At 47.4% G+C, this 25,630-nt stretch overlaps 1 protein-coding gene across 19 annotated transcripts in view; it reads right to left on the bottom strand.

The window, feature by feature from the left end:
- ACTR3B (actin related protein 3B) overlaps positions 1–25,630 on the bottom strand; it is a 272,968-nt gene that overhangs the window by 204,947 nt on the left and 42,391 nt on the right. For 7 of the 19 annotated variants that reach the window (XM_079932487.1, XM_079932492.1, XM_079932494.1 and 4 more), the window contains 6 exons: positions 23,930–24,073; positions 21,133–21,306; positions 19,576–19,668; positions 9,064–9,189; positions 8,065–8,148; positions 5,957–7,541 (listed from right to left, as the gene is read on the bottom strand). In XM_079932487.1, the coding sequence (XP_079788613.1) occupies positions 7,146–7,541; positions 8,065–8,148; positions 9,064–9,189; positions 19,576–19,668; positions 21,133–21,306; positions 23,930–24,073 (1,017 nt within the window). In that variant the 3' untranslated portion in view covers positions 5,957–7,145. Of the gene's footprint in view, positions 1–1,170; positions 1,292–5,956; positions 7,542–8,064; positions 8,149–9,063; positions 9,190–19,575; positions 19,669–21,132; positions 21,307–23,929; positions 24,074–25,630 lie in introns of those variants that run through there. The other 12 variants (XR_013829939.1, XR_013829941.1, XR_013829942.1 and 9 more) reach the window with 4 other exon arrangements.

The following is a 25,630-nucleotide window of genomic DNA, read 5'->3' as shown; positions in this document are numbered from 1 at the left end:
GTTGTCCAGTAAGGTGGGATCCTGCGGCCACTGGCTCCCCTGGAGCACATAACCCCCATCAGCAGGTGAGCAGGAGAAAGAAATGAACTGATATTAACAAGGACCAGCAACAAGCCGACAGCAATGCCAGGGTCTGAAGGCAGGATTTCAGCTGTCCCGTTCTCTGCTCAGTCGCCAAGTTCTGCCACACTGCCGTGAAGAGGGACACCAAAAGCACCCCTCAGAACTCGTTCTCATCTGGTCACCACGGCCAAATTAGCTATAAGCACGAGGACAGACTACTCAGGCCAAAGTGTGTCTGATGGGAAACCATTAAAACTGTATCTGCAGTAGGTGCCAGTGCAGCCGCGAGTGCCTTAAATGGCGCTCTGATCAATTGCTACAGCTGATCTGACCCCTTAATATTGAAAATATAGCCAATGCCGTATCACTTAAATTTCATTGGCCATCATAAACTCTTGGGTTTGTAATTATTAATTTTTAACAAGGTATAGCTATATTCCTCTTTTATCAATCAAAAATTTTTGAAATTCTTAGTAGCAAATACTGTTAACTTATATATATATGATTGTACACACACACACATAACCAGAAATAATCTGTCGCATCCCAAGCTAAAAACAAGGGGGTAAAACCTGAGAAATTAATCTTCAGAGAATAAACAGCTGCTTACTTTTGAGACATAAGACAGGGTAGAAAGAACTAATATTTTAACATGAGAAAAATCCTTCCGTGATACCGATATCAAGTGATAGGTCTTTTCCTCCTTTTAAACAAGATTTATTTCCATCCGACCAAGTGAAATTGATATAATTGCCAGTTAGAGCCCCACACAATTATTTTGCCAATCAATTTATATTTCTATTTAACAAGCGTGACAGTTACTTTTAAAAGAAACATTATGAAATAGTCTTCAATCAAGTAAAGAATTCTTTAACAGATAAATATTCTTAATGGCGCTCTCTTGCGGTTTGAAATAAGCTACACGCTTGATTGACCTCACAAGCCTGTTCAGCACAATCGTACTTTTTACAAATGAGATAAAACGCAGGGATCATAAAAAATGAATTCATCACAAAACTGTCGGTACTGCAGTCACACGAGAGCTCGTTAGGCGTATTAGTTAAGTTGGAGAATGAACTGGCCATCGCTACCATAAAATATACTTACGTCTTCAAGATTCCTGCGGGGTCATTTCTTCCGCTGGGCTCTCCCGCTGACCACACTGCAGACGGTGACACAGCGGGGGGAGGTCCTCTCACACACGTGTGCTACGGCATCGCACACCCACCTGTCAGGTATACGGAACACCTACTGGAGTCATGGCTTAAGAGCCAGATTTTTTTTTCAGAAACCTACTAAGTTCTTAACAGCTTTACTGAGATAAAGTTAACTTGCTACAGAATTCACCTACTTAGTGTGTATAATTCAATGGCTTTTAGTGTATTCCCAGAGCTGTACAATCCTCACTAGGATCAACTTTGGACACTTTACTCATCCCAGAAAGAAACCCCGTATACCTATTGGTAGGTACATTTCCTCCTAACCTTCCCCACCCCCCAACCCTCTCCCAGGCGACCACTGATTTATTTGATATAAGAGCTAGATTGGGGGAAAGATGTTGTGTACAATTTTATTTTTTATCTTTTTAAAAAATTTTTATTGGAGTCGAGTTGATTTACAATGTTGTGTTAGTTTCAGGTGCACAGCAAAGTGATTGTTATACATATACATATATCCACTCTTTTTTAGATTCTACTCCTATATAGGTCATTACAGAGTATTGAATAGAGTTCCCTGTGCTATACAGCAGGTTCTTATTAGTTATTTATTTTATATATAGTAGTGTGTATATGTCGAACCTAATCTTTCAACTTATCCCTCCCCCCTTCCCCCATAAGTTTGTTTTCTACATCTGTGACTATATTTCCATTTTGTAAATAGGTTCATTTGTACCATTTTTTTAGATTCCACATATAAGCGATATCATATGATATTTGTCTTTCTCTGTCTGCCTTACTTCACTTAGTATGATAATCTCTAGGTCCATCCATGTCGCTGCAAATGGCATTATTTCATTATTTTTTATGGCAGAGTAATATTCCATTTTATATATGTACCACATCTTCTTTATCCATTCAAGAGATACATGTTATAGCGTTAAAAAGTCTTAAAGTTATGATGGGTAACACCCCAGACACCCAAAACCCAGCTTTCATCCAAGGATACCCAAACACACAACACTTCTCACTATACAGCATACCCAGCCTGGAAAAACCAGGGATGGAGTCTTCGTGTGAATAGAAATTTAATTCAATATTTAACGGGCACCCACCACGTGCCGGGCACTGCGAAGGTCCTGGGGGCACAAAAATCAGTCCCGTTTTCCAGAACCTCAGCCAGGTGAGGGACAGAGGGCATAGCTGGTGCGTGGGTAAGAAGAGGCTGACTCGGTGGGGAAGGTCCAAGAAGGCTTCACACATTGATGATGCTGGAGCCGAGGGCGAGAGCACTCAGGGAAAGAAACCCCTTCTGGGGCTGATCCCTTCAGGATGCTGCGCACCAACCTCCCCTTGAAATAACACCGTGATACCAAAGGGGAACTTTCAGATCCCAGTGTGTTCAACTAAAGCATGTCTATGGAACACGCATAGCCAAAACTGAGGCATCCTCACACTGGCCATACAGCAGCAGCTCCCAGCACAGAGCCAGGTGTAGTGTGCATCTGTTAATCCCAAACTCCTAATTGATCCCTCCCCACCCTCTCCCCTTTGGTAATCATAAATTTGTTTTCTGTCTGTGAGTCTTCTTCTATTTTGTAAATCAGTTCATTTGTATCATATTTTTAGTTTCCGCATATGAGTGGTATCACGTGATATTCGTCTTCCTCTTACTTCACTTAGCATGATAATCTCTAGGTCCATCCATGTTGCTGCAAATGGCATGATTTCAGTGAATGCATACTTTAGATCAAATAATGACTTCTCTGCTTCCTAACTGTGTGGTCTCGAGCATGTGATTAAATCTCTTTGAGCCATAGTTTTTAACCTGGAAAATGGGGGAATAATAGTAATGCCAACTTCACAGGCTGCTAAGATTAAATAAGGTCACGTGCACTCAGCACTTGGCCAAGTTCCCCACACACTGTGCTCAGCTCGGGGCCACAACCCAAATGGACTCGGGACTTTGGCGACTGGGTCACAATCTTGCTCTCATCTCCAAGGCCCCACCCCACCTGGATGATGCCAGCACGCACCAATCTATCCAACACGCTCATCTCAAAACTCCCTCATCTCTCCCATTTCCAATGGCCTCTACACCATGCCCACTCACTTCAGTGATCCTGTTCTCACTGAGAAGTGCTCTACCTCTGAAATCTTAAACACTTACATCTTCCCTATGAGCCCACCCCCCTGACCTTGAAACTCAGGACCTTCAATACTCCCTTTCCTTTACTCCCCACCCACCCGGACTTCATAGACTTCAAGGACAGAGAAGCCCCAGGACACCTGCCCTGTCGCCACACTTGCCCAGCAAAACCCCACCCCTAAGGAAGCCAACTCGCTGCCTTCCTGCCTCTTCCGTCCGGGCTCCATGGAAGTTCCAGTGAAGGGCGTCCCCTGCCTGCCCTGTGGATTTGTTCTGCTAGAAGGATCGGGTGCATCCTGGGCTTCTCCTCCCCTCAACTCTGGACCACATCATCTCCCACCTCTGCGAGGACCTTGATCAAGGAGTTACCTACCCCTCCCCCATTGGTATCTTTTTTGGTTTTTTTTTTTTTTTGGCTGCATTGGGTCTTTGCTGCTGCGCGTGGGCTTCCTCTAGTTGCGGTGAGCAGGGGCTACTCTTCGTTGCGGTGTGCGGGCTTCTCATCGCAGTGGCTTCTCTTGTTGTGGAGCACGAGCTCTAGGCGCGTGGGCTTCAGTAGTTGTGGAACGTGGGCTCATTAGTTGTGGCTCACGGGCTCTAGAGCACAGGCTCAGTAGTTGCGGCGCATGGGCTCAGCTGCTCCGCGGCATGTGGGATCTTCCCAGACCAGGGCTCGAACCCATGTCCTCTGCACTGGCAGGCGGATTCTTAACCACTGCGCCACCAGGGAAGCCTCCCCACTGGTATCTTGAACTTCCCTCTCCTGTTTTCTTCTCCTACCCCTCACACATTTAGGAAAAAAATCATGAGCCTCATGTTCTTTGATCCAGTCTTGGCTAGAAAATTAATCAAAGCAGAAGTGGAAGCCCTCAGGAGGAGGTGATAATGCTCCCTCCGCAAAAACTGAGAGGCTGTTCCCACAGGTGGGCTGTAAAGAGCAACCCAGAGCCAGCCACCGCATCTTGTTAGAAAGGGAACGTGGGCAGATACTCACACACCAGTTAACCAGGTTTTCCTTCAGTAAGGCGTTCCTGTTATATTATCATCATCATAAAGTTATGTTTACATCTGTCAAATGGGGTAAAGTGCCTTCTTGTCATATCTACAGGTTTAATAGTTGTAAAAACTACTGACTTGTAATTTTAGAATGTTTTGTTAAAGTGTGCATTGGTTGAAATTTTTTATAGAAAACTGTTCGCTGAGAGTTATAAGGCATTTTATAAGGCATCACAGAAGGTTGATTTTACCCATCGACTCCATTAATACTTAACTCATTGCTACATTATGATCTAGTGCTAATTCAATCTGAAGAAGAGGTATGTGTAGATTTTCTTAAAATTACTAACAACTCTAAGCGTTTTTCCTCCTTATAGAATGACCAATGCACATTGCAGAATCACATCCCATTTCTACATACAGTATCTGGCAGGTTTATTGAAAAAACCAAAAAAATTATAACTCCAATCTACTAACAGCAACGAGGCCACTGCAATTCTCAGCTAGATGAGGAAACAGAAGAGAAACCATCTGCATAAGGAACAGCCAGAATTTAGATTCAGATCTTTCAGATTCAAAAGTCCTTCCTCTGCTCACCAGGGTTTTCAGCCCCAGCTACAGACGGGCATCACCTACGGGGCTTAAAAACAGAAAGTGAAAAATGAATGCCTTCCTTGTTCCCTCCCTCTCCCTGCATCCTGATGCACGTGATCTGGGAGGGGTCTTGGCCAGAGTTGAGGGCCCCTCATCACACCAGTCACGTTCTCATGTATGACTCTGTCCCACCAATGTTATGTTAAAACAAAATGCTCTGATGAAGATTCTGTAAGACGAGAAACAAAAGTACAGTCTCAAAGATAATCTTGTCCCAAACAAGGGCAACGGGAGCTTTACAAGTTCTGTGGTTGAAGGACGGGTTACAGTAGTTCTAGCTCAGCCGACGTGGGTGATACTGGGCTCCTGACACAGGGTCACTTGAGGGGCAGCTAAAACAGGAAGTGGGCACGACCCCTCTGAAGCCCGGGGCCGGCACTGGCACACAGGAGCGCATTGCTCTAGGAGTTTGGGGGAAATGCACCTGCTAGCAAGGCACCTGGCCAATCAAAGCAAGGGGGGACCAAGCAGAGGCAGAAACAGTGCGTTCTCTGTGAGAAGCGCAGAGACGGTGAAGCTGGGGAGGCAAAGAGCCCCAGTGGGAAGATGCCCACCAAGACGGGAGACAGGAGGGGCCCCGAGGGCCCCACGGTTCCTGAACAGAAGAGGAAGGCGGCGGAAGCGGTGTTAGGGGAGGTGACTCCTGCCAACACGCAGGGTGCACAGGGCGCCTGCACGGGAGTTGGGAGAGTTGGGATACAGGGGCTGGAATACCAGGAGGAAGCAACCCGGCCCCGGGGCCCTGAGCAGAGCAGACCCCAGTGGGGTCCAAAGCAGAGTTTGGACAAAGGAAGAACCAAGTGGCCTGAGACTCTCCACTGCGGAGCTGGAGGGCCCAGGGCTGCTGAGCATCAGGTGCAAGTGGCAGGGCCTGCCTACGGCCCGGGAAAACCGACTTCACAACACTGAGCGGAAAGATTCCTGTATCACCCCAAACTTCTTAACCTTAAAAAGTAAAACCGGGCTTCCCTGGTGGCGCAGTGGTTGAGAGTCCGCCTGCCGATGCAGGGGACACAGGTTCGTGCCCCGGTCCGGGAAGATCCCACATGACGCGGAGCGGCTGGGCCCGTGAGCCATGGCCGCTGAGCCTGCGTGTCCAGAGCCACGGGAGAGGCCACAACAGTGAGAGGCCCGCGTACCGCAAAAAAAAAAAAAAAAAAGTAAAACCAAATGTTTCTTTACAAAGGCAAATTTTCAGAGAATAAAACATACTTCATGACCTTGAAGAAATACCATAAATAACAGTTTAAAAAGTAACCTAAGTATTATATGAAGAATGGGGTAAAACTAAATCTCCTAATTTAGGAAATTACCTTTCAAGCCAGCAATCCACTCAGCAGATGTCAGAGTAGCTACTCAAAGCTTAAAGCCATGAATTCTGAATTCCCAGGAAGGGGCGGTGGGAACCACGAGGCGCGTCCCTCCACCCGGCCCCCGACGCTCACAGGCCCATCCACACCACTTTCGGCGGCCGAATGGTCACTGCAGAACAGGCAATCCACATCACTTCAGGAAACTTCCTCCCCAAAACTTGGTGTCAATCATCAGAGCCTCCACAGACGTGAAACAAATTTCAGTATTCTTTGAAAGAAGTTCAGGCACAAAGGGGAAAACCAAAAGACCACTACAGCACAAGAGGAGATCTTTATAAAGAGTCTAACTGCTTTTATTACAATGGTGCAAGGCAGTATTTCATCGAACACTCACCAACAGCAAACCGGCATCTTCTATAAAACAATTCCAGAAAGTTCAAACAAGAAAATGAAAGGATACGTTGTCTATACTAATTGTCACACAACACTGCTTAGTGTTTAACCTCCCCATCCTCCAATAAAGCGTAACCACTTCCTAGCAAACACGTGACCAGAAAAGTGTGCTCTGCTTTATTTTGTTTGCCTACACACACATCAGAACATGCCTCACAATTAGAAACGTTTTATGACAACACTCCATGACATGGACATCTACGCGTGCTCGGGATCAGCCAGTTGTACCAAATACCATAAAATACAAAATGATAGGAAATATAAACATCAATTTGTATTTCAAGTTTATAACATTTTATTTACAAAAATAGTCTGGGAGGAAAAGGGTTGAGAGCCCCATACTCGGCCCTGGGTGGGGAGCTATTTTGCGCCGTGTTCTAGGGTTTTCCGTAACAAATCTGAGAGTCGCAGCTGAATTCCTCCAGAATTGGATCTGTGGACTCGAAGCTCGGGTGGAGAGGAGAGCAGGGCGGGGGGGCGGGGGGAGGCTGGGCGCGGAGATGGCTTTGCTGGGCTGCCCGGCACCACGGCACGCGCGCTATGTACAGGAGCCGGTCTCCTCCGGGTCTGAAGGACACTTGCGCACCTGCCGCGACACCACTGGAAGGGCGGTGTCAAAGCCGCCACTAAGACATGACTCCAAAGACGGGGTTGTGGCGGCAGATACTGGGGCCGTACTCCTCGTAGCCCTTCTTGGTGTGACAGACCTGGAAGAACTCCGGCTGCGAGAGGCAACCAGCAGAAGGAGCATAAATGCTCCAGAAGGGAAATGAAACCAAGTCAATGACCAAGCAAATGAGAAACTCTCCTCACCCCAAACCTCCATCCTCTCCCCGATGGCCTCTGTCACAGATTCTGACCTCTTCAAAGCAGGAGCTTATGCCATTTTTTCCAAACTTATTCAGCTTCTATTTAGGAACAACTACGTGCTCGCCCTAAATCAGCAGTTTGTTAGCTAGTCCCAAATTTGAGGCAAGAAAGTAGTAATTACTCGGAAAAGTCACTGGAACTAATGATTAATGCAAGATGTTTTAGGTTATTTTTGGATTCTCTTATCCATATTCTCTGTAACCCCTAATTGGCAAGGATGCCTACGAATTAGCTGTGCAGTTTAAATGGTCATTAAAGTTATTTCTTCTATCTCCGAATTAAACGTGCGGCTGTTTAGAGCCACACACAATTAGAACACACATAATTTAACCTCCAGAAGACAGTATTTATTCAAACTCAGCAGAGAACACAGAGATGAAAAGACAGCACAATCTAGAAAAGGACTTACAGTTGAGGCCAGCATCGAGCCTCCGAACCACACCGCATAGCGCTGCATATGATGTGTTATCACCTGGACCTCCACGGGCTTGGGCTGGAAGGGGAAGTGATGTGTGCTGACTCACCTGTGCAGATGCCCTTCCACACCCTGACGCCCTTCCACCTACTGGACGGGGCTCCACTCTGAGGGCCTCCTCCCATCCCGCAAGCCCTGCCCTCAGGTTCAAGCACCTCTGCACTCCGCCCTAAAAGGAAGGTTCTCAGCCGCTCCTGCTGCCAAATCCACCTGGCCCCCAGCCCCCAGCCCCCTCCCACCCCCCCACCCCCGCCCGGCCCCAGGAGGTGAAAAGAACAAAGCACACAAGTCAGGGCAGGTTACCTCTATCTAAAGGCACTTTAAAAAGTAAAATATCCAAGCAAATAACCCAACTGCTTTTTTTTAACTAAACAAATTAGATGTTGTAGCATTTAGAGAGAATTCCAAATAACACTAAGTGTCCCAAAAATACTATAAAAATTACACTTTGCCAACAGTGTGATCCCACTAGGTGAGGACACACAGGTTAGCTCCCATTCACCCCACACCAAAGCCCAAGCTTGCTTGGGTAAACTGAGTAAATTCACCAGCTAGTCAAGAATTATTATCTTGGAGGAACACAGCATGAATGCCCTGCTCGTGTTAGTTATCTGAGTTTAATGAGAATGTTCCCAAAGGACGTCAAAGTTCCTCACTGTGAACTGACCCATCTCCTTGGGATGCTGGTCATTACACTCCACGCCTGACCTCTTACACAAAGGAAACTGCTGGCGTGCGTGGGCCGGTGGGCAGTGTAAAGCTGCGCAGCTGCCTCACGAGGTCCGTACCCGCCCTGACCGCACACCTGGGTGAGTCCAGGTGACAAACCTCTGAAGTCACTTCACACGGTGGCTGAGAGTGGCTGCAACTTGCACTTCTCCCTCGCTGCCCAGACAGGCACGCCCGCCGGCCTGTGCTGGCGAGGGGCCTCACCTTTATTCTGCCGCCACTGAGCTCCTCGCTGAGTCTCAGTCTGGCGTCCACCACCCTTTTTAAGTCTCTCTGCAGGCGACGTCCAAAGTCCCTGAACATCGTCGAGCCCCCCGAAAGAACGACATTCTAAAAGACACAAAGCAGAGGTTTCCTTGCATGAAATCACCCGCCCACGCTGGCCTAGTGACCTGCCCACGACACCCCACGCGCCCAGTCGCTTGTTTGAATAACACACTTCAATCTACGTGAAAAGATGATCACCGAAGCAGAGCTAATGCTATCGAGAAAGTATAAACTGTACTTTTCTTCCTGTGTCACAAATTCTTTCTCTTGGTGCTCGTCCTCAATTATAACCAAGTGAAAACACACTGCCTGTTCCATTTCTCAAAGGGCCATCTTCTACCAACACCCCTCCCCGTTTTCTCTTGACAAACTGCAAATCTAGATCTTTCAGACAACATCCTGCCCCAGGATCAACATCACGAATAATCACTGCTGCACCCGGTCACCCGTGGAGAAATCGCTCAGAAACAACAGGAGACGGTTCGGCTCCTATCAGGGTCAAGGGGCCACCAACCCATGCTGCTCTCAGGGGTCACCCCTGCTCACCGACACTCCTCCTCGACCTGGCCAGGAGCTGAGAGAACCAGGACCAAGTCCCAGACAGGTCAGGTGGCAACCTTACTAGAGTAAAACAAGGGCATTCTGATCCCCACCTTCTTGAAGAGACAGGTCTCTTCACCTGCTAACACCTTCACATAAACTGTGTATCTGTTTGCTACTGAGAATCACCATTTAAAAGCGTTCTTGATATTCTGGGCATCATATCTTAGAATAAGCCTCACAGTTCAATTCTCGACTTCATAAATTATATTGATAAAAAAACTTTATCTAAATCCATCCTGCTCTTCCAATTCTGTCACATGCACTGCTAGCACTCTTTCTAGCATTTTTCTCTCCAGTCCAGGATACAGTCTTGGGTCAGTTGCTGCAATTACTTCTCATATCTCTGTAATGGATTTTTTAATTTAAAAATTAACTCACCAGGGTATGAAAACGATTGTTCATTAAGATCAGAAGCATTGCATTGCTTTCAAAGGTGTAACACATAAGATTCATTTTTTCATTCATTCACACAACAATAAACACGGTGCTGTGGGGCTTCCCTGGTGGTGCAGTGGTTAAGAATCTGCCTGCCAATGCAGGGGACACGGATTTGAGCCCTGGTCTGGGAAGATCCCACATGCCACGGAGCAACTAAGCCCATGAGCCACAACTACTGAGACTGTGCATCTGGAGCCTGTGCTCCACAAAGGGAGAGGCCGTGACAGTGAGAGGCCCGCGCGCCGCGACGAAGAGTGGTCCCCACTTGCCGCAACTAGAGAAAGCCCTCGCACAGAAACGAAGACCCAACACAGCCAAAAATAAATAAATAAAAATTTTAAAAAAAAGGTGCCGTGTATACACTGTGTATACGTGGTCAGATGATTTTAGACAAAGTAGCCAAGATACTACAACAGGAAAAGAATAGTCTTTGCAACAAATGATGCTGAATAATTAATATCCACAGAGGAGAAATGAACATTTGCTTACTTGCCTTACTTCACACACACAATTTAACTCAATATGGATCACAGATTTAAATGCAAGGGCTAAAACTTACAGAGCTTCTAGAAGAAAATATTTTCTTAAAGTCTTCATGACTATGATGTAGGCAAAGATGTCTTTGATCGAACATAAAAAGCGTGAACCATAAAAAATAAAAACTGATAAATTGAACTTTATAAAATGAAAACTTCTGTTCTTCAAAAGATACCACTAAGGAAATGAAAAGACAAGCCACAGACTAGGAAAAAGTATCTGCAATACATACGTCTAACAAAGGACTTATATCCAGAATATAAAAAGAACTCTTACAACTCAATAATAATATAAACAAGCCAATTGAAAAATGGGCAAAAGATTCAAGCAGACATTTCACAAAAGAAGATGCACACATGACCGATAAGTACGTGAAAAGAGAGGCAACAGCATTTGTAATCAGGATCATACAAACCAAATCCATTACACACCAAGTTTAGGTTAAAATACAAACAAATGAAACTCTTGCACATCGCTGGTGGAAGTATGAATGATACAACCACTTTGGGAAAAGTTCAGTCGTTTTTATAAAGTCAGTGGTTACTGTTTTCTTTCCTAAAGACTTTGGCACTTCTCAAATTTTCTAAATGCATTTTAAGCCAGAAACGATCATCCTCTCTCACCTGTAGAGTCTACGTTTCCTACACTAAGACGGTGTTTTATGGTGCTGTCCGCTGACCTGCTGAAAGGCCGCGGAGCCCAATTTGCACAGCACCTCCTCACTCAGTGCGGCTTGTGCCATCTGCTTACCCAGACCACCGTGTGGACTGGGTTCTTCTACAGACTGCAGCTTACTCTGCTGCGTAACTGTTTATCCCATGATGCCAAATAAAAGCCTCAATCGTAAACTACCTCTACAAAAGCAAGGGCCCTGTCTTTATGCTAGTAAAGAACATCCTAGCACACATCATCATGAACACTACACACAGCCTGTTAGCCACCTGACGTTTAAGCCAGAAAGACAAAGTCTATGTTAATAATAAGCTCGTTCAATACCTTATATAGTATTAAAAATAACAAAAACTGCCAGTCCTGTGACGCTAAGTATATTCTGTGCTGGAGACTCTATTCGTACTCTTATCCTGTCTGACAGACACGCCGTGCCCCTACCCACCATGCTATTCCTCCGTTAACCAGAGGCACAAAGTAAGATGCTCACAGCGAAGTCTCCACCCCCACCGCTCGCTACAGGTTAAGATGACAACTCTCCCGGCAACCACCCCTACGTGGAAATTTTGAAAGGCTTATACCTCTTTAGGGACAAGAGCTTTTTTTAAAATAAAAAAATTCACAGCTTTTTAGGGAAGCATGCAACTTACTCTGTTGCAGCACTTCTGAAACTTTTTTTTAAATATTTATTTTTGGCCACGTTAGGTCTTAGTTGTGGCACGCGGGCTCTCTAGTTGTGGCGCATGGGCTCAGTAGTTGCGGCGCGAGGGCTTAGTTGCCCCACGGCATGTAGGATCTTAGTCCCCAACCAGGGATCGAACCGGCGTCCCCTGCGTTGCAACACGGATTCTTAAGCACTGGACGGCACAAGAGCTTTTTTACTCTTAGACGGAACCCAAAGACTGCAATCCCAGCAAAGCTTGAACAAACTTACTTCTCAAAGATGGGCCGTATGATGCCCCGCCCTGTCCTAGAGGAAATCCAACTCCAAGCTGGCTCGAAATGGCTGCCTGACCGTAGGAGACGTAACAACCGACGACAAATGTCTTCCGAGAATTACCTGCATGTCTCCTCCCCCAGTTACTCCTCTTTTCCCCTCAGCTGCTGTAACCTGGCCTCTGCCCGCATCCTCACCTCGACCCTCGTCCTGCGTGACCTCTGGGCGTCACCTGACACGGCTGATGGCAGCTGTCTCCCCTTGACTCCCAGAGTGTTCTTTCTCTTCTCTCTTCGACTGCTCCTTCCTGGCTTCTTGGATGGTTAACTCTGTGTGTCAGCTTGGTCTGGCCACAGCACCCAATGACTGACCCACACGGCAACCTCGGTGTCGCTGTGAAGGTACTTTGCAGATGTGGTCAACGCTAAGAGCGTCCTCCCTAACGCGGATTGGGCCTCTTCCAAGGAGCCAGAGGCCCTGGGCGCAAGAATGAGGCGCTGGCCTCAAGCCCGACACACTCCCGTCAGGGTCTATCCTGGTGCCCACGTGAGGCCGGGCCCTCCTTGGAGGCTCAGTGCACATTTGCTCAACGTTGTCAAAACGGTGTCAAAACAGTCACCATCGGCCCCTCCTCACTCTCTCATAACAATAAGCCTCTGGAAGTTCCTCTCCACCTGGCAGGTCAGTGCTCAGCTGTGACATCACTCTTCCCTCCCCAGCAGCACACGGATCCTGCCATTCCTGGACACCTGGGCAGGAAGCATCAACTACGGGGGTGCGCGTGGAGCCGGGGCTGGACCAGCAAGCCCTGGGCCTGCTCTGTCCACCACCTGGCCCCAAACCACCCGCTCATCTGCTCACACGTCACACTGCACTTGGGAATCTCACCTGAATAGAAGGCCTACTGTGAAAAGGGTTGAACAAACCAATAACGTCTTAAAACGTGTATTTCGCTCTCTCAAGTATTAAAGATATTTCAACTCGTTCACCATTAAGAATAAAAATACATATATAACTCACTTTGCAATAGCTCCTCCGATTTAAAAGGTATTAACATACTTACATAGAACCCAATTCAAGCAATCTGTTCCAGAAAAATAATTCCTTGAACCACATCAAGATGCAGTCACGTCTGCTTGACAACACAACGAATGAGATGTTTTAACAACCCCCAGCCCACTGCCAAAGCAGGTCTAAAAATATTTATTTGCCAGCCCCGCTCTCCCTCCTGGACTTGGTGCCCACCACCTTCAGTACCACTCTGGGCTCCACCCGGAGCAGGGTTCTGCAGCCTCTGCCCTGCGCCTGCGCTCCCACCTATGCCAAGTGGCTTGCACCCCCACCTCATCTCTGCAGGCCGAGCCCTCAGACCAGCTCCCTGCCACCTTCCCCCAGCCCTCCTTGAGCCCCTCTCATTAACTTTCCGTGACACCTCAATAAACGACATTTAGCTTGCGGTGGTTCCCGTGAGAATTATTTCGGTATTATTTTTAGCGTTTTTATAAGCTCTTCAAGACAAGATCCATCTCTCATACATACTTAAATCCTCTAAGTTAACAACAATAGTGTCTTGTATTTAGTAGAGACACAGCTGCATTACAAAGCAACTCAAAATTGGCTTTGCCCTCGAGTAAAGCATGAAAGCTACTAAACGCTGACTAACCCCAGAGCGAACTAGTTGCTAACAGTGGTTCTCAATTTAGCTGCACATTAAAATCATCTGGGAAGCTTTTAAAATCCGGATGCCCAAAACAGTTACATCAGAATCTCTGGGGGTGGGACCCAGACATCAGTATATTTTAATGCTGCTGGGGTGACGCCCATGGACAGCCAGGGCCGAAAACGTCTTGTTTCAAGCAGCACCTGCTGCTTGCAATGACTTGGCTTCATGGGGAAATCACAGGCCTCCCAGACTTGGCTCTCACACACGAGTCCCCTCCAGACCCGACCTCCATCATACTTAGAGACTGAACAGAAAAAGGGGGCATGTGAATACCCTTCTGATCTACAGGCCAGACTGAAATAGAAATTAGATTATAACTCCTTTTGTCCAAAATAACTGTTTTACGTTTTTGAAGATTCTAAATTTTCAAAGTCACATTTCATTCTCCACCGACTTCTTTCCCTTGTGCACCAGCCTGAGGAAGGTGTTAACTCAGGACCAAGAAGGTCTCGGGTGCTTCCTCCTGCCCGCTTCTCCGTAAGCAGCTCCACCTACAGTTCCCAAGACTGAGCCTGGGAAACATAAGAGGTCCAGGCCCGACTGGTCCAGACAGCGCCTTTGGGAGAAGGTGAGGCAACGGGGAGACCCCTTCCTCTGAGGCTGAGAAGCAGAGCCCTTCCCGCGGGGCCTGTGGCTTCCCCTCTGGCTGGTTCGGCCACCTCGGCCGCCCGTCTGAGCCTGTGGGCACTGCAGGGACAGTGCACCGAGGCAGGAGTCAGGAAACCAGCCTCCTGGAGGGGCACCTTGCCCGGACACGGAATCCAGCAGGGCACAGCAGACGGGCTGCTTCCCGTGGGCAATCATGAGTTTCTTCGGGTACGAACCTGCTTCCTACTTCTTTAGTGGTTACTGAGTACTTTTTAAGCCCCACGGCACGTGTCTGGGACACTGACAAAAGGGGGCCCAGCAGGTAGGAAGAAACATCGGTAACAGAGGAGGGAATGACAAAGTAACGGTAAGACTGGAGAGGAAAGACGTGCTACCTAAAGACACGTGAACACAGCTCTCCAGAGCGAGACGCCCACGTGCTCTGCAGAAGCACTTGTATGTAGTATGTCTCTAATTACTTTCAAAATCCCACAAACTGTACATCTGTGCATTTCATGAACACAGATGTCGCGGTGGAAGGTTCTTTCCACAGCAAGCACACGGCTAAACTCTGGAGGGGGAGGAGGAAAGCGGGACCAAAAGTTCACAGTGAATCCGAAGAACAAGGCCGCCCGCCCGGGATGCTGCCCCCGGAGCCCGGAACACGCGGTGACGGCCTCTGGACACGAGGGGGCAGAGCAGTGGCCGGCGGGGGCCACAGGGCCCTGCGGTGAGAGGAGACTTTCCCAACAGCAGCCCTGGCTGCAGTCAGCGAATGAGTGCGTGAGGCCTGAGCCGGAAAGTGTGAGAATCGCGCTTCCCATCTACATCCCCAACGCCTGTTTTCACATACAAAGTTCCTGGGAACACAGACCCTCCTGGTCACTCACGTGTTCTCTGGCAGCAACACAGACCGAATGGCCCACAAAGCTGAAAATACTTACCATCTGGCCCTTTGCAGAAAGAGCTGGCCAACCCCTGGTCTAAAACCACCACGGGGAAAAGCATGACGACAGCCATTATTACCCAGCAGGCAAGCACGCAGGAAAGGGCATGTTTAGGCTTCGATGTTACACCTGCATTCACTCATCGAGCCCTTTGTTCTGGAAACAAGTCCCTTTCGTGGTGGCCGTGGCGGAGGTGCCAGCAGACAGTCCTCACCCTCCCCACGCCCAGGGCTGGCAGTGTGGCTGGGCCACGTGGCAGCGACGGGCCACAGGCGGGAGCCAGGTGCCTGCCAGCCGGCTCCCACGCAGGGGTGACCACCAGCGTGACACTCCAGGGGAGCCGCCTCACAGGGGACAGTCCGTGAACACACAAGTGAACGTGTGCTGCGAGCACCGAGACGCCAGGGCTAGCTTCTCACCTGCTGGGTGGCAGCGCAGACCGGGCCCCGCTGTGTCCCTCCTTCCCCACGGGGTACAGAGCCCAACAAAGGAGAAAAACACGGCCCACCCCCAGTCAGCCCCCCACCAAGCCTACTGAGATCCTAAACCACTCGCAAGCCTACCGTAACTCGGCCAAGGTCCCGCACAGAAGCACTAACACGGCCGGCGGAGCAGGGCCAGGCAACCAGGGCCAAGCAGAAAGCCCTCGAACACCTCAGGGAAGAAATGACTTTTCCAGGGGGTGAAGCAGTCGAGACAGGGTTTCCCTCTTTGAGGAATCGTCTTCCTGCCACATTTTACATAATCTTCAGTGTGATGTGGTGGAAAAAGCACAAGTTTTCAAAGGTGTGGCAAGTGGACTCAAAATCCAACCCTGCCACTTAGCTAAGTGATCCTACCCGGAGCTTAACCCCTCTCAAAACTCAACTGTCTGTCGGACAGCTACACATAAAAGAATGAAATTATAACACTCTCTAATCCCATGTACAAAAACCAACTCAAAATGGATTAAAGACCTAAATGTAAGACCAGAGGCCATAAAACTTCTAGAAGAAAACACAGGCAGAGCACTCTTTGACATAAATCATAGCAATATTTTTTGGATCCGTCTCCTAAAGCAAAGAAAATAAAAGCAAAAATAAACAAATGGGACCTAATTAAACTTAAAACGTTTGCACAGCAAAGGAAACCATCAATAAAATGAAAAGACAACCGATTGAATGGGAGAAAATATTTGCAAATGATACGACTGATAAGGGGTTAATATCCAAAATATATAAACAGCTCATACAACTCAACATGAGAAAAAACAAACGACCCAATCAAAAAATGGGCAGAGGATCTGAACAGACGTTTTTCCAAAGAAGACATACAGATGGCCAAAAGGCACGTGAAAAGTTTCTCAACACCGTTAATCATCAGAGAAATGCAAATTAAAACCACAATGAGCTGTCACCTCACACCTGTCAGAATGGCTATCATCAAAAATACCACAAAAACAAATGCTGGAGAGGGTGTGGAGAAAATGGAACCCTTGTGCACTGTTGGTGGGAATGTAAATTGGTGCAGCCACTATGGAGAACAGTATGGAGGTTTCTCGAAAAGCTAAAAATAGAACTACCTAATGATCTAGCAATTCCACTTCTGGGTATTTATCCAAAAAAAATGAAAACACTTGGGGCTCCCCTGGTGGCGCGGTGGTTGGGAGTCTGCCTGCCGATGCGGGTTCGTGCCCCGGTCCGGGAAGATCCCACATGCTGCGGAGCGGCTGCTCCTGTGAGTCGGCTGCTGAGCCTGCGCATCCGGAGCCTGTGCTCCACAACGGGAGAGGCCACAGCAGTGAGAGGCCCGCGTACCGCAAAAAAAAAAAAAAAAATGAAAACACTTAACTCAAAAAGATATATGCACCCCTAAGTTCATAGCAGCATTACTTACAATTGCCAAGATATGGAAGCAACCTAAGCGACCATCAACAGATGAATGGATAAAGAAAAATGTGGTGTGTGTATATATATATATATATATATACACACACACACATATACATACATACACACATACACAAGGGAATATTACTCAGCCATAAATAAGAATGAAATGTTGCCATTTGCAGCAACATGGATGGACTTGGAGGGTATTATGCTAAGTGAAACAAATCAGAGAAAGACAAATACTATATGAGCTCACTTATATGTGGAATCTTAAAAAGAAAACAAACCAGTGAACATAACAAAAACAAAGCAGACTCACAGACATACAAAACAAACTAATGGTTACCAGTGGGGAGAGGGAAGGGGCGAGGGCCAAGACAGGAGTAGGGGATTAAGAGGTACAAACTACTATGTATAAAATAAACAGGCTACAAGGATATACTGTACAAAAACAGGGAATATAACCAATATTTTATAACAACTAGGAATGGAATATAGCCTTTAAAAATTGAAAATCACTAGGTTGTACACCTAAAACTTACATAATATTGTACATCAACTATACCCCAATAATTTTTTTTAGACGTCCAAGACCAGTTTGCTCCACTTGACCCAGGTCCCTCTAGTTTTGCCTCCTTTTCCCATCTCTGGGGCTCAGGGCCATCATCTAATAAACAAGGAGCCCAGGTTACAAGGCCATCTCTACTTCCTGTAAATGTACTGAAAGTGAACTAAACTGTCTGATGAGAAAAAATCTCACCTATGAACAATCTGTAACTGCTGGCAGAAGTTTCTTTTCCGTTAGGATGAAATAAAGACTAAAGAGTGGGGCTTCCCTGGTGGCGCAGTGGTTGGGAGTCCACCTGCCGATGCAGGGGACACAGGTTCGTGCCCTGGCCTGGGAAGATCCCACATGCCGCAGAGCGGCTGGGCCCATGAGCCATGGCCGCTGAGCCTGCGCATCCGGAGCCTGTGCTCCGCAACGGGAGAGGCCACAACAGTGAGAGGCCCACGTAACACACACACACACACAAAAAAAACTAAAGAGTGCACACCTGTTCCTTGCTTTCATGGACAAGAAGACACAGCTGATGTTAAGTGAGATTTAAGAAGTAGGGAGAGCAAGGCATGTATTTTACTAAACTTACTAATACTCCCACCTGTCTCTAGTTTCCCTTTCTTGCACATTTTGTTGGAGGACAGAGCTGTTTAATTAAGCACATGTAACAATAAAAATAGAATTATAATTTGTTTTCACCCATAAAAAGTTGTCTACATAGGAAAATGTTTTCCAATAATAAGAATAACATTTGTTAACTCTAAAATTTCAATCTTAAAACACAAGTAGAAGGTAAAAGTTATGCATCTTCTACCCCCAAAGGTATGTTATTTTAAGAGTTTAGCATTCATTCAAAACCTTTTCAATATATATATGCAAACTATATTTTTAAATAAAGTAATACTACGTGTAAACTTTACAACTTGCTTTTTCACTTAACAATGTATACTACAGACATCTTTTCATTTCAGTTTACACTGATTCACCTCATTCTTTTTAAAGACTGCGTAGTATCCCATTGTGTAGATGAAACAAAATTTATTAAGCCCTCACTCCTGAGCCTGATACGCTCCTCTTTAAACTCAAGTCCCTGGGCTGAGAAGGTAAGACAGGGCAGAGGCTGAGGGCTGAAAATTACATGAGTATTTTCTACCTGACTGCTTCATTTCAGGCTCTGACCTCTTCCTGGCAACAGCACATTTGGCACAAACCTAAATATGCATGAAGCAAGACCAGTGAATTCATGGAAACCATGAGGGGAAGGATACCCTTCATCTTTCCATCAATACGTAAGGTTAAAATTGTCCAGTTTAAAATACAGCTGGCCAGGTAAGAATAAAGCCGTGAGAATACTTAAACACTTCTGGTGAGCTGAGTCCTATTTCCAAACATTTAAGGCATCTCCACTCCAAGAAAAATATTTCACCAGTATGCTGGCCTTTAACAAATCCTGTAAGACAGGAGTGAAACAGGAACATCTGCATACTGACGTTAAGAACCAATTATTCCAAGAATGCTGGGCCTTTAACTGTGCAATGAACCCGAGCACCTTACCCTTATAAGGTATAAGCTTATACCTTATACAGCGGACGACGGACATCGATGGGGCAGCTCTGAATGACTTCATCAACAACGTCCGAGATGGACTCCATAAAGTCTGGGTTGGCAAACTGATTTCATATAAATATAAAAGAAACATTACACATTTCTCTCAATAACCTTTTTAAAAAGTAACTAACAAATACAAAATGTACTATACCGTTAAAACCATCACACTGGAATGACTACGTCAAATGTTCATATGTCAGAAGAACCCAAGTGACTGTGCATGGGGTGATGGTGACACGTGCCCTCAGGAGATGACATGTGTGGGGTCAGCAAGGGGAAAACATCAAAGAGTAGCAAAAACAGACCAGCTCTGCATTAGGACACACGGTGAATCCTGCTGTCAGAGTGTGAAACGCGTGTGCATGATGTATGTGACATGTAATGAAAACGCCACGAATACACAATAAGTATACCACTTATGAATATTAACATCATGATAAAACTAGCCATGATATAAGAAAAAAACACAGTCAATGAAAGATCACACTGTGAACCTGAGCTAGAAGCCTGGGGAGGGTTCGGGGCGGGGGGGTGGCTTTTAAATGAAACAGTCAATATGGTAGCAATCATGTCACTGAGTAAACAGTCTTGGATTCAATTCTGTAAGTTAAATAAGTTAAAGTATAAATAATTCAACTTAAAAAAACTTTAAATACACTTTAAAAATCAAGGAAAGCTTTAACGTACTCAAGGGGAAGAAGGTAACATCCAGTTGCTCACCGGCCGTTCACTGGACGTTTTCGGTTTTATGTCTATTTTAAATCAGTAATATCAAAGGCATGATTATTAGATTATAGTGAGGCATACACTGTGTGCCACTTCCCTATACAAAATGGTCACACACATCTAAAAACAGGCAGCCGCTTGTAACCTACCTATCAAATGTAAACTGAATTAGGCAGAAAAATATACCAAAATACAAATAAAATCCACTTTATTTAAACCTTAAAATGTTGCCTCTTGATGACTGCTTCTGCAAAAGTAATAATAGTTCTTTGTGACTATAGTTAAAATGATGATATCTGTAATTCCTAAAGCCCATCTAACTAATGGAAAGGTTAGTCCTCAGACAGAAGCTTTAACTAACTTGCAGCAGGGAACACAGCAGGACCAACTGTCTGGGGTTAAAAGCTGCAACTAGGATGGACCATCACCGAGGATGGAAAGGTTACATGTTACTCTACTCCCATACAAAGGCAGATTGCATTCGGTCCCCGGGATTAACTAGTTTTCATATTACCATGGATTAATTTCATTTCCATTATCTTCTATTGCTCTTAAAGCTTCTCCCTAATCACTCATTATCTCTAACGGAGAACCAAGTCTAAAGAGGGGCATCAGTCAAGCAGGCAACCTGCACAGGGGCTGTAAGAGCTGCAGAGGGTGCAGCGTGTATCCCAGCGTCCTCACGACAGGCGGCCTGAGAGCTGCTCAGGAAACCCCGCTGGGGACTCTCCGTACACACGTGAGGTGGCAGTATCGCTCCACATGTGCCATACCTCACACTCAAAAAGCTAACGTCTTACCTCCGGGTGAAAGAAAATCTCAGGGCCCAGGAACCTTTCGTAGCCAACATCTATGATGAACTTCTTCTGGTTGACTGCATTGATCCCCGTGTACTGTTTGATCCACTTCTGAGGATCCACATCATACTTGGCAAATTCCTTGACGATATCAGGGCAAATGTAACAGTATTTCTCCTGCAGACACACACACAGAGATGCCACCAGAGTCTGCCCTCTGACAAGTACCCAGCATCAAACACCCTGAAATGAGTCCCACACACACACAACTCCAGTATGGACGTGTGGCCAAGCCTCACAGACTTTTCATGACTATGCTCTGGACTTGTAAATCTGCTTCCTTTGCAGCTCGGCTATGAACCTCAGCCTTACCCTATCAAATTTTGCTGCATATCATCTGAAGTGATGTCTAAAGGTATCCCTCTCCGCTTTCCTTATTCCTCCTGGGCCCCTACACAGCGCCTGGCCGGGCACACACCGCCATCCACCCTGCACCAGTAGACCGCATTCCCCACGATGAATGCGGTGGATCTCACCCCCATGCCTACCACGGCCCACCGGTGGGTCGTGAACCTGCTGTGCAGCCCGACACAGCACGGTCATCAGCTCCACGACAGTACTCACTGAGTGCCTAGGCACACGGGATGCGCAAGTGAACAAAACACACACAGACCCCTGCCCACTGGAGCATACGCTCTGGCTAAGTCAAGAGGGTAAAGTGACAGCCGTGATATGTAAGTAAGTGACACAGCACGCTAGAAGGCGGCAGGCTCTCATCTGTCCTGAGAGCTAACCTCAGCAGAGCAGCAGGTGGCACTTGGGTGGCAGATTCTGAAAGCAAGCTGCCTGTGGGCAAGGTGGGCTTTGCCCAACACCAGGCACACAGCTGGAGCTCACTACACATTTTAGAAGGACCTCTGACGGTCTTTTCATGATACTAAGTTTAAAGTTCCTGAGAATCCCTGAAACAGATCCTAATACCATCCTTGATATACTTTGTCGAATTATAAGCTACACAACCCTGCTCACTGACAACAGAGCGAGTCAGTCCACATGACTTTAAATCTACAGACTGGAGACAGAGACGTTACGTTGCCTCAAGAGGCCTGGTCAACTTCTTAGGGCACCTCAGCTGGCTCAACTGACGGCATGAAACGCCTCCTTGAAGCTGGACGGAGAGCAGCCCCGTCAGCCCGAAGTTCTGGACTCCCACTGCAAGGACAGTGTGTGCCAGAGCCCACCAGCCTCAGGCCCACCTGTGACCCTGGGAGTGACAGGATGCAGGGGCTCTAACCACCCTTTCCAGGATCTCCTCCATCACAGAGAGAAGTGAGGCGAGAACGAACAGCAGGGTCGGGGCAGCTCACCTGCGAGAACACAAGGAGTCTCTCGCACGCCCGACCTTCACTGCTGAGCGACACACTGTCAGGGCCGGACTGGGCCAGCTCCGGGCTCAGGGCCAGAACCGGACCCCAGAGAGCCAGCAAGTGAAGGAAATGCCTCCCGATCATCACACTCAGGGCTCTGCTCACCCCACGTCCACCCCGAGGGTCGGGTCCCATTTGTGAAAGAGGGCGTGGTGAGGGAACCTGGATCAGAGATCCAAATCTCTTTCCTTGAAGAAAGGCAAGGAGAGGAAGAGGGAAAGTTGGGGAAATATTTTATTCTAAAAAGGAAGTCTTATGTTGCTTCTATAACCTTCCCACCAGAAGGAAAGGACGGGCCCTGATGCCTTGGCTGGGCATTCGAGGTGCTCCCGTCCTGGGCACACGGGGCAGCAGGCCCCTCCTCACAGGAGCCCTGACCACTGCCAGTGTGCCTGGGCTCAAAACACCCCTGTTCACCAGGAGTGGCGGGTGAAACGCGGAAGTCCCGCCCCCGCCCCATGCTTCCTTTCCTTTTAGCCAGCCCGGTCCTGGGTGCTTAGTGCGAGGAAGCCAGGGAGCAGCGATGGGGGCGCAGGAGAACAGGCTAGACTCCCCTGCGGCTCAGAAGCTAAGTGTATGCTCAAGGCCATGTGTCGTCCCCACGTTTAAATTCTTCTCCAGAAGCAAACAAAACCCTTGCTCCTCATCTATATGAAGATCACGCTTGTATTACTAAGAATCTCTTGCATTTTGGCTTAAAAAAAACACAATAATTTGTCCTAATTTTGCAACCTGAAAAGAAAGCTCCTTTCAACAGGGTCTGTCAACTGCTACATACAGAGTCGTACAAAGACCAGACTGATGGATCGGGTCAAGCAGGCATTTTAAAAAGGAACAATGAGCCATTTTTCTTCTACTCTTACGGATTTAATTTTAAAACCTCCTGTAACTTTTCCGGCATGGTAATTACAGTCTGGAAACTACATGTGGATTCTGCTTTATGATCCCACCCTAGAACAGCATTACTCTGAACGGTAATTCACAGGGCACAGAACCACAGACTACAGGTACTGGGAGGTCAGCCAGTGTGAATACTGGCTGACCTCACAGGATTCCTAACGGTCGCTGCTGCTGCTGCCTGTTCCTTATTCTAGAAATGAACTTGAAGGGAGACGTGGGAGACACGTCCAGCTAACTGAAGGTTCTACCTGCTCAGGCGCCAATGAAACGATGCTGTACTGCGTAGGGCGCTCAATCCCAGCGATCGGGCTGTTCGCATGCGTAGCTGGAAGCTCCACAAGCATAAACAGATCGAGACCCACATTCGTGGGGAGTGGGGAGAAAGGAAGGTGAGGGCGGGGGGTCTCGGCAGCGAGGGAAGCACCCAAACACCTCTCTCACCCACAAGCCAGCCCGTTTGCTCCTGCTCTTACCTTGATGGCTTTGGCAGTCTCCAGCGACTGCTCCGGAGGAATCCCCACCTCCCGCTCCCTCAGCAGCTGTTGCATGAAATACGTGATATCTCTCCCTGCGATAGGGATGTGTTTGATGCAGCTCCCAATGACATACCCTTCTGCCTAGGAAGAAGAGGAGACAGACGGTGTGTGAGCGACGCCAGGAGAGAAGGGCTCCCTGGGCGCTAAGTCAGTCTCCCGCCCCGCCCGCGGCACTGCATTTACTGAGTCCCCACTCTGTGCACAGCTCAGGCCTGGAAGTCTTTTCAAACGACCACTGGCACAATTCCGTTAGTAGGACCGGAGATGCCCTGTAAGCCAGCAAAATGACGTCTTCGTCAGGAATGTGAAGAGAAAAACCACATGAAATGGTTCATTTCCAAAAAGTACTGCCGTTTGTCAGAACAATGGATCATCATTTTTTTCTTCCTCTAACAGAAAGGAAGAAGTTTATCTATAAAATCATTAAAACGACTATAAATGGACCTGTATTTAAAAGTCAACAATTTGGTTAGCAGGCAGGACACGGCTTCTAACAACCTGGACTCAATCCGGTTCCACGTCTGTGGGCTGAGTGACCGTGGACACATCTGGCAACATGTTTCATCCTCAGTTCCTTCATCCATAATATGGGGCAAACGGGGTTTATAATACAGAATTCATGAAACAGAGTAAGTCCAGCTCACAGCCCTGTTTGGGACCAGTAGTTAGGTACTCAGTAAATGGTCCCGTTTACTGTACAAAGAGCGGCACTTGTTAGGAGTGATTCTGGCCAGTTCACCCAAATGCTCTGCCGTGTAAGACCACGCTGGGAGGAGCTGCGATCCTCTTGCTGGGCCGCCCCCTGCCAGCGCCAGGAAGGGAGCTACAGCTCTTTGCCCACCGCCCGCAGCTCGGCCCGAGGGCCCACACCTTTTAAAAGGAGGTATACACACACACACACCCCCCATATGTGCAGAAAATATGCCTGTAATATACATAAATAACTAGTAACAGGGCTCTCTGAGCAGGGGGCCTGGAGGAGGAAGATGAGAAGGAAGAGGAGGTCTGACTGTCCACTGTGTGTCCCGTTGCAGGCAGCTTCGATTCATCTTCAAAAAAGCAAGCTTCAGGGGCTTCCCTGGTGGCGCAGGGGTTGAGAGTCCGCCTGCCGATGCAGGGGACACGGGTTCGTGTCCCGGTCCGGGAAGATCCCACATGCCGCGGAGCGGCTGGGCCCGTGAGCCATGGCCGCTAAGCCTGCACGTCCGGAGCCTGTGCTCCGCAGCGGGAGAGGCCACAACAGTGAGAGGCCCGCATACCGCAAAAAAAAAAAAAAAAAAAAAAAAAAAAAAAAAAAATATATATATATATATATATATATATATATATATATATATGTATATATATAAAAAGGGCTTCCCTGGTGGCGCAGTGGTTGAGAGTCCGCCTGCCGATGCAGGGGACGTGGGTTCGTGCCCCGGTCCGGGAAGATCCCACATGCCGCGGAGCAGCTGGGCCCACGAGCCATGGCCGCTGAGCCTGCGCGTCCGGAGCCTGTGCTCCGCAACGGGAGAGACCACAACAGTGAGAGGCCCGCGTACCGCAAAAAAAAAAAAAGCAAACTTCAAATAATTCATTTAAATAGTCCACTGGACCGAAAGAAAAATATAGACATTGTCTCTTGAACCTGAATTAGGA

The sequence above is a fragment of the Stenella coeruleoalba genome (genome assembly GCF_951394435.1).
Source record: "Stenella coeruleoalba genome assembly, chromosome: 9".
Classification (NCBI taxonomy): domain Eukaryota; kingdom Metazoa; phylum Chordata; class Mammalia; order Artiodactyla; family Delphinidae; genus Stenella; species Stenella coeruleoalba.
This window is presented reverse-complemented; position numbering and strand designations above follow the sequence as displayed.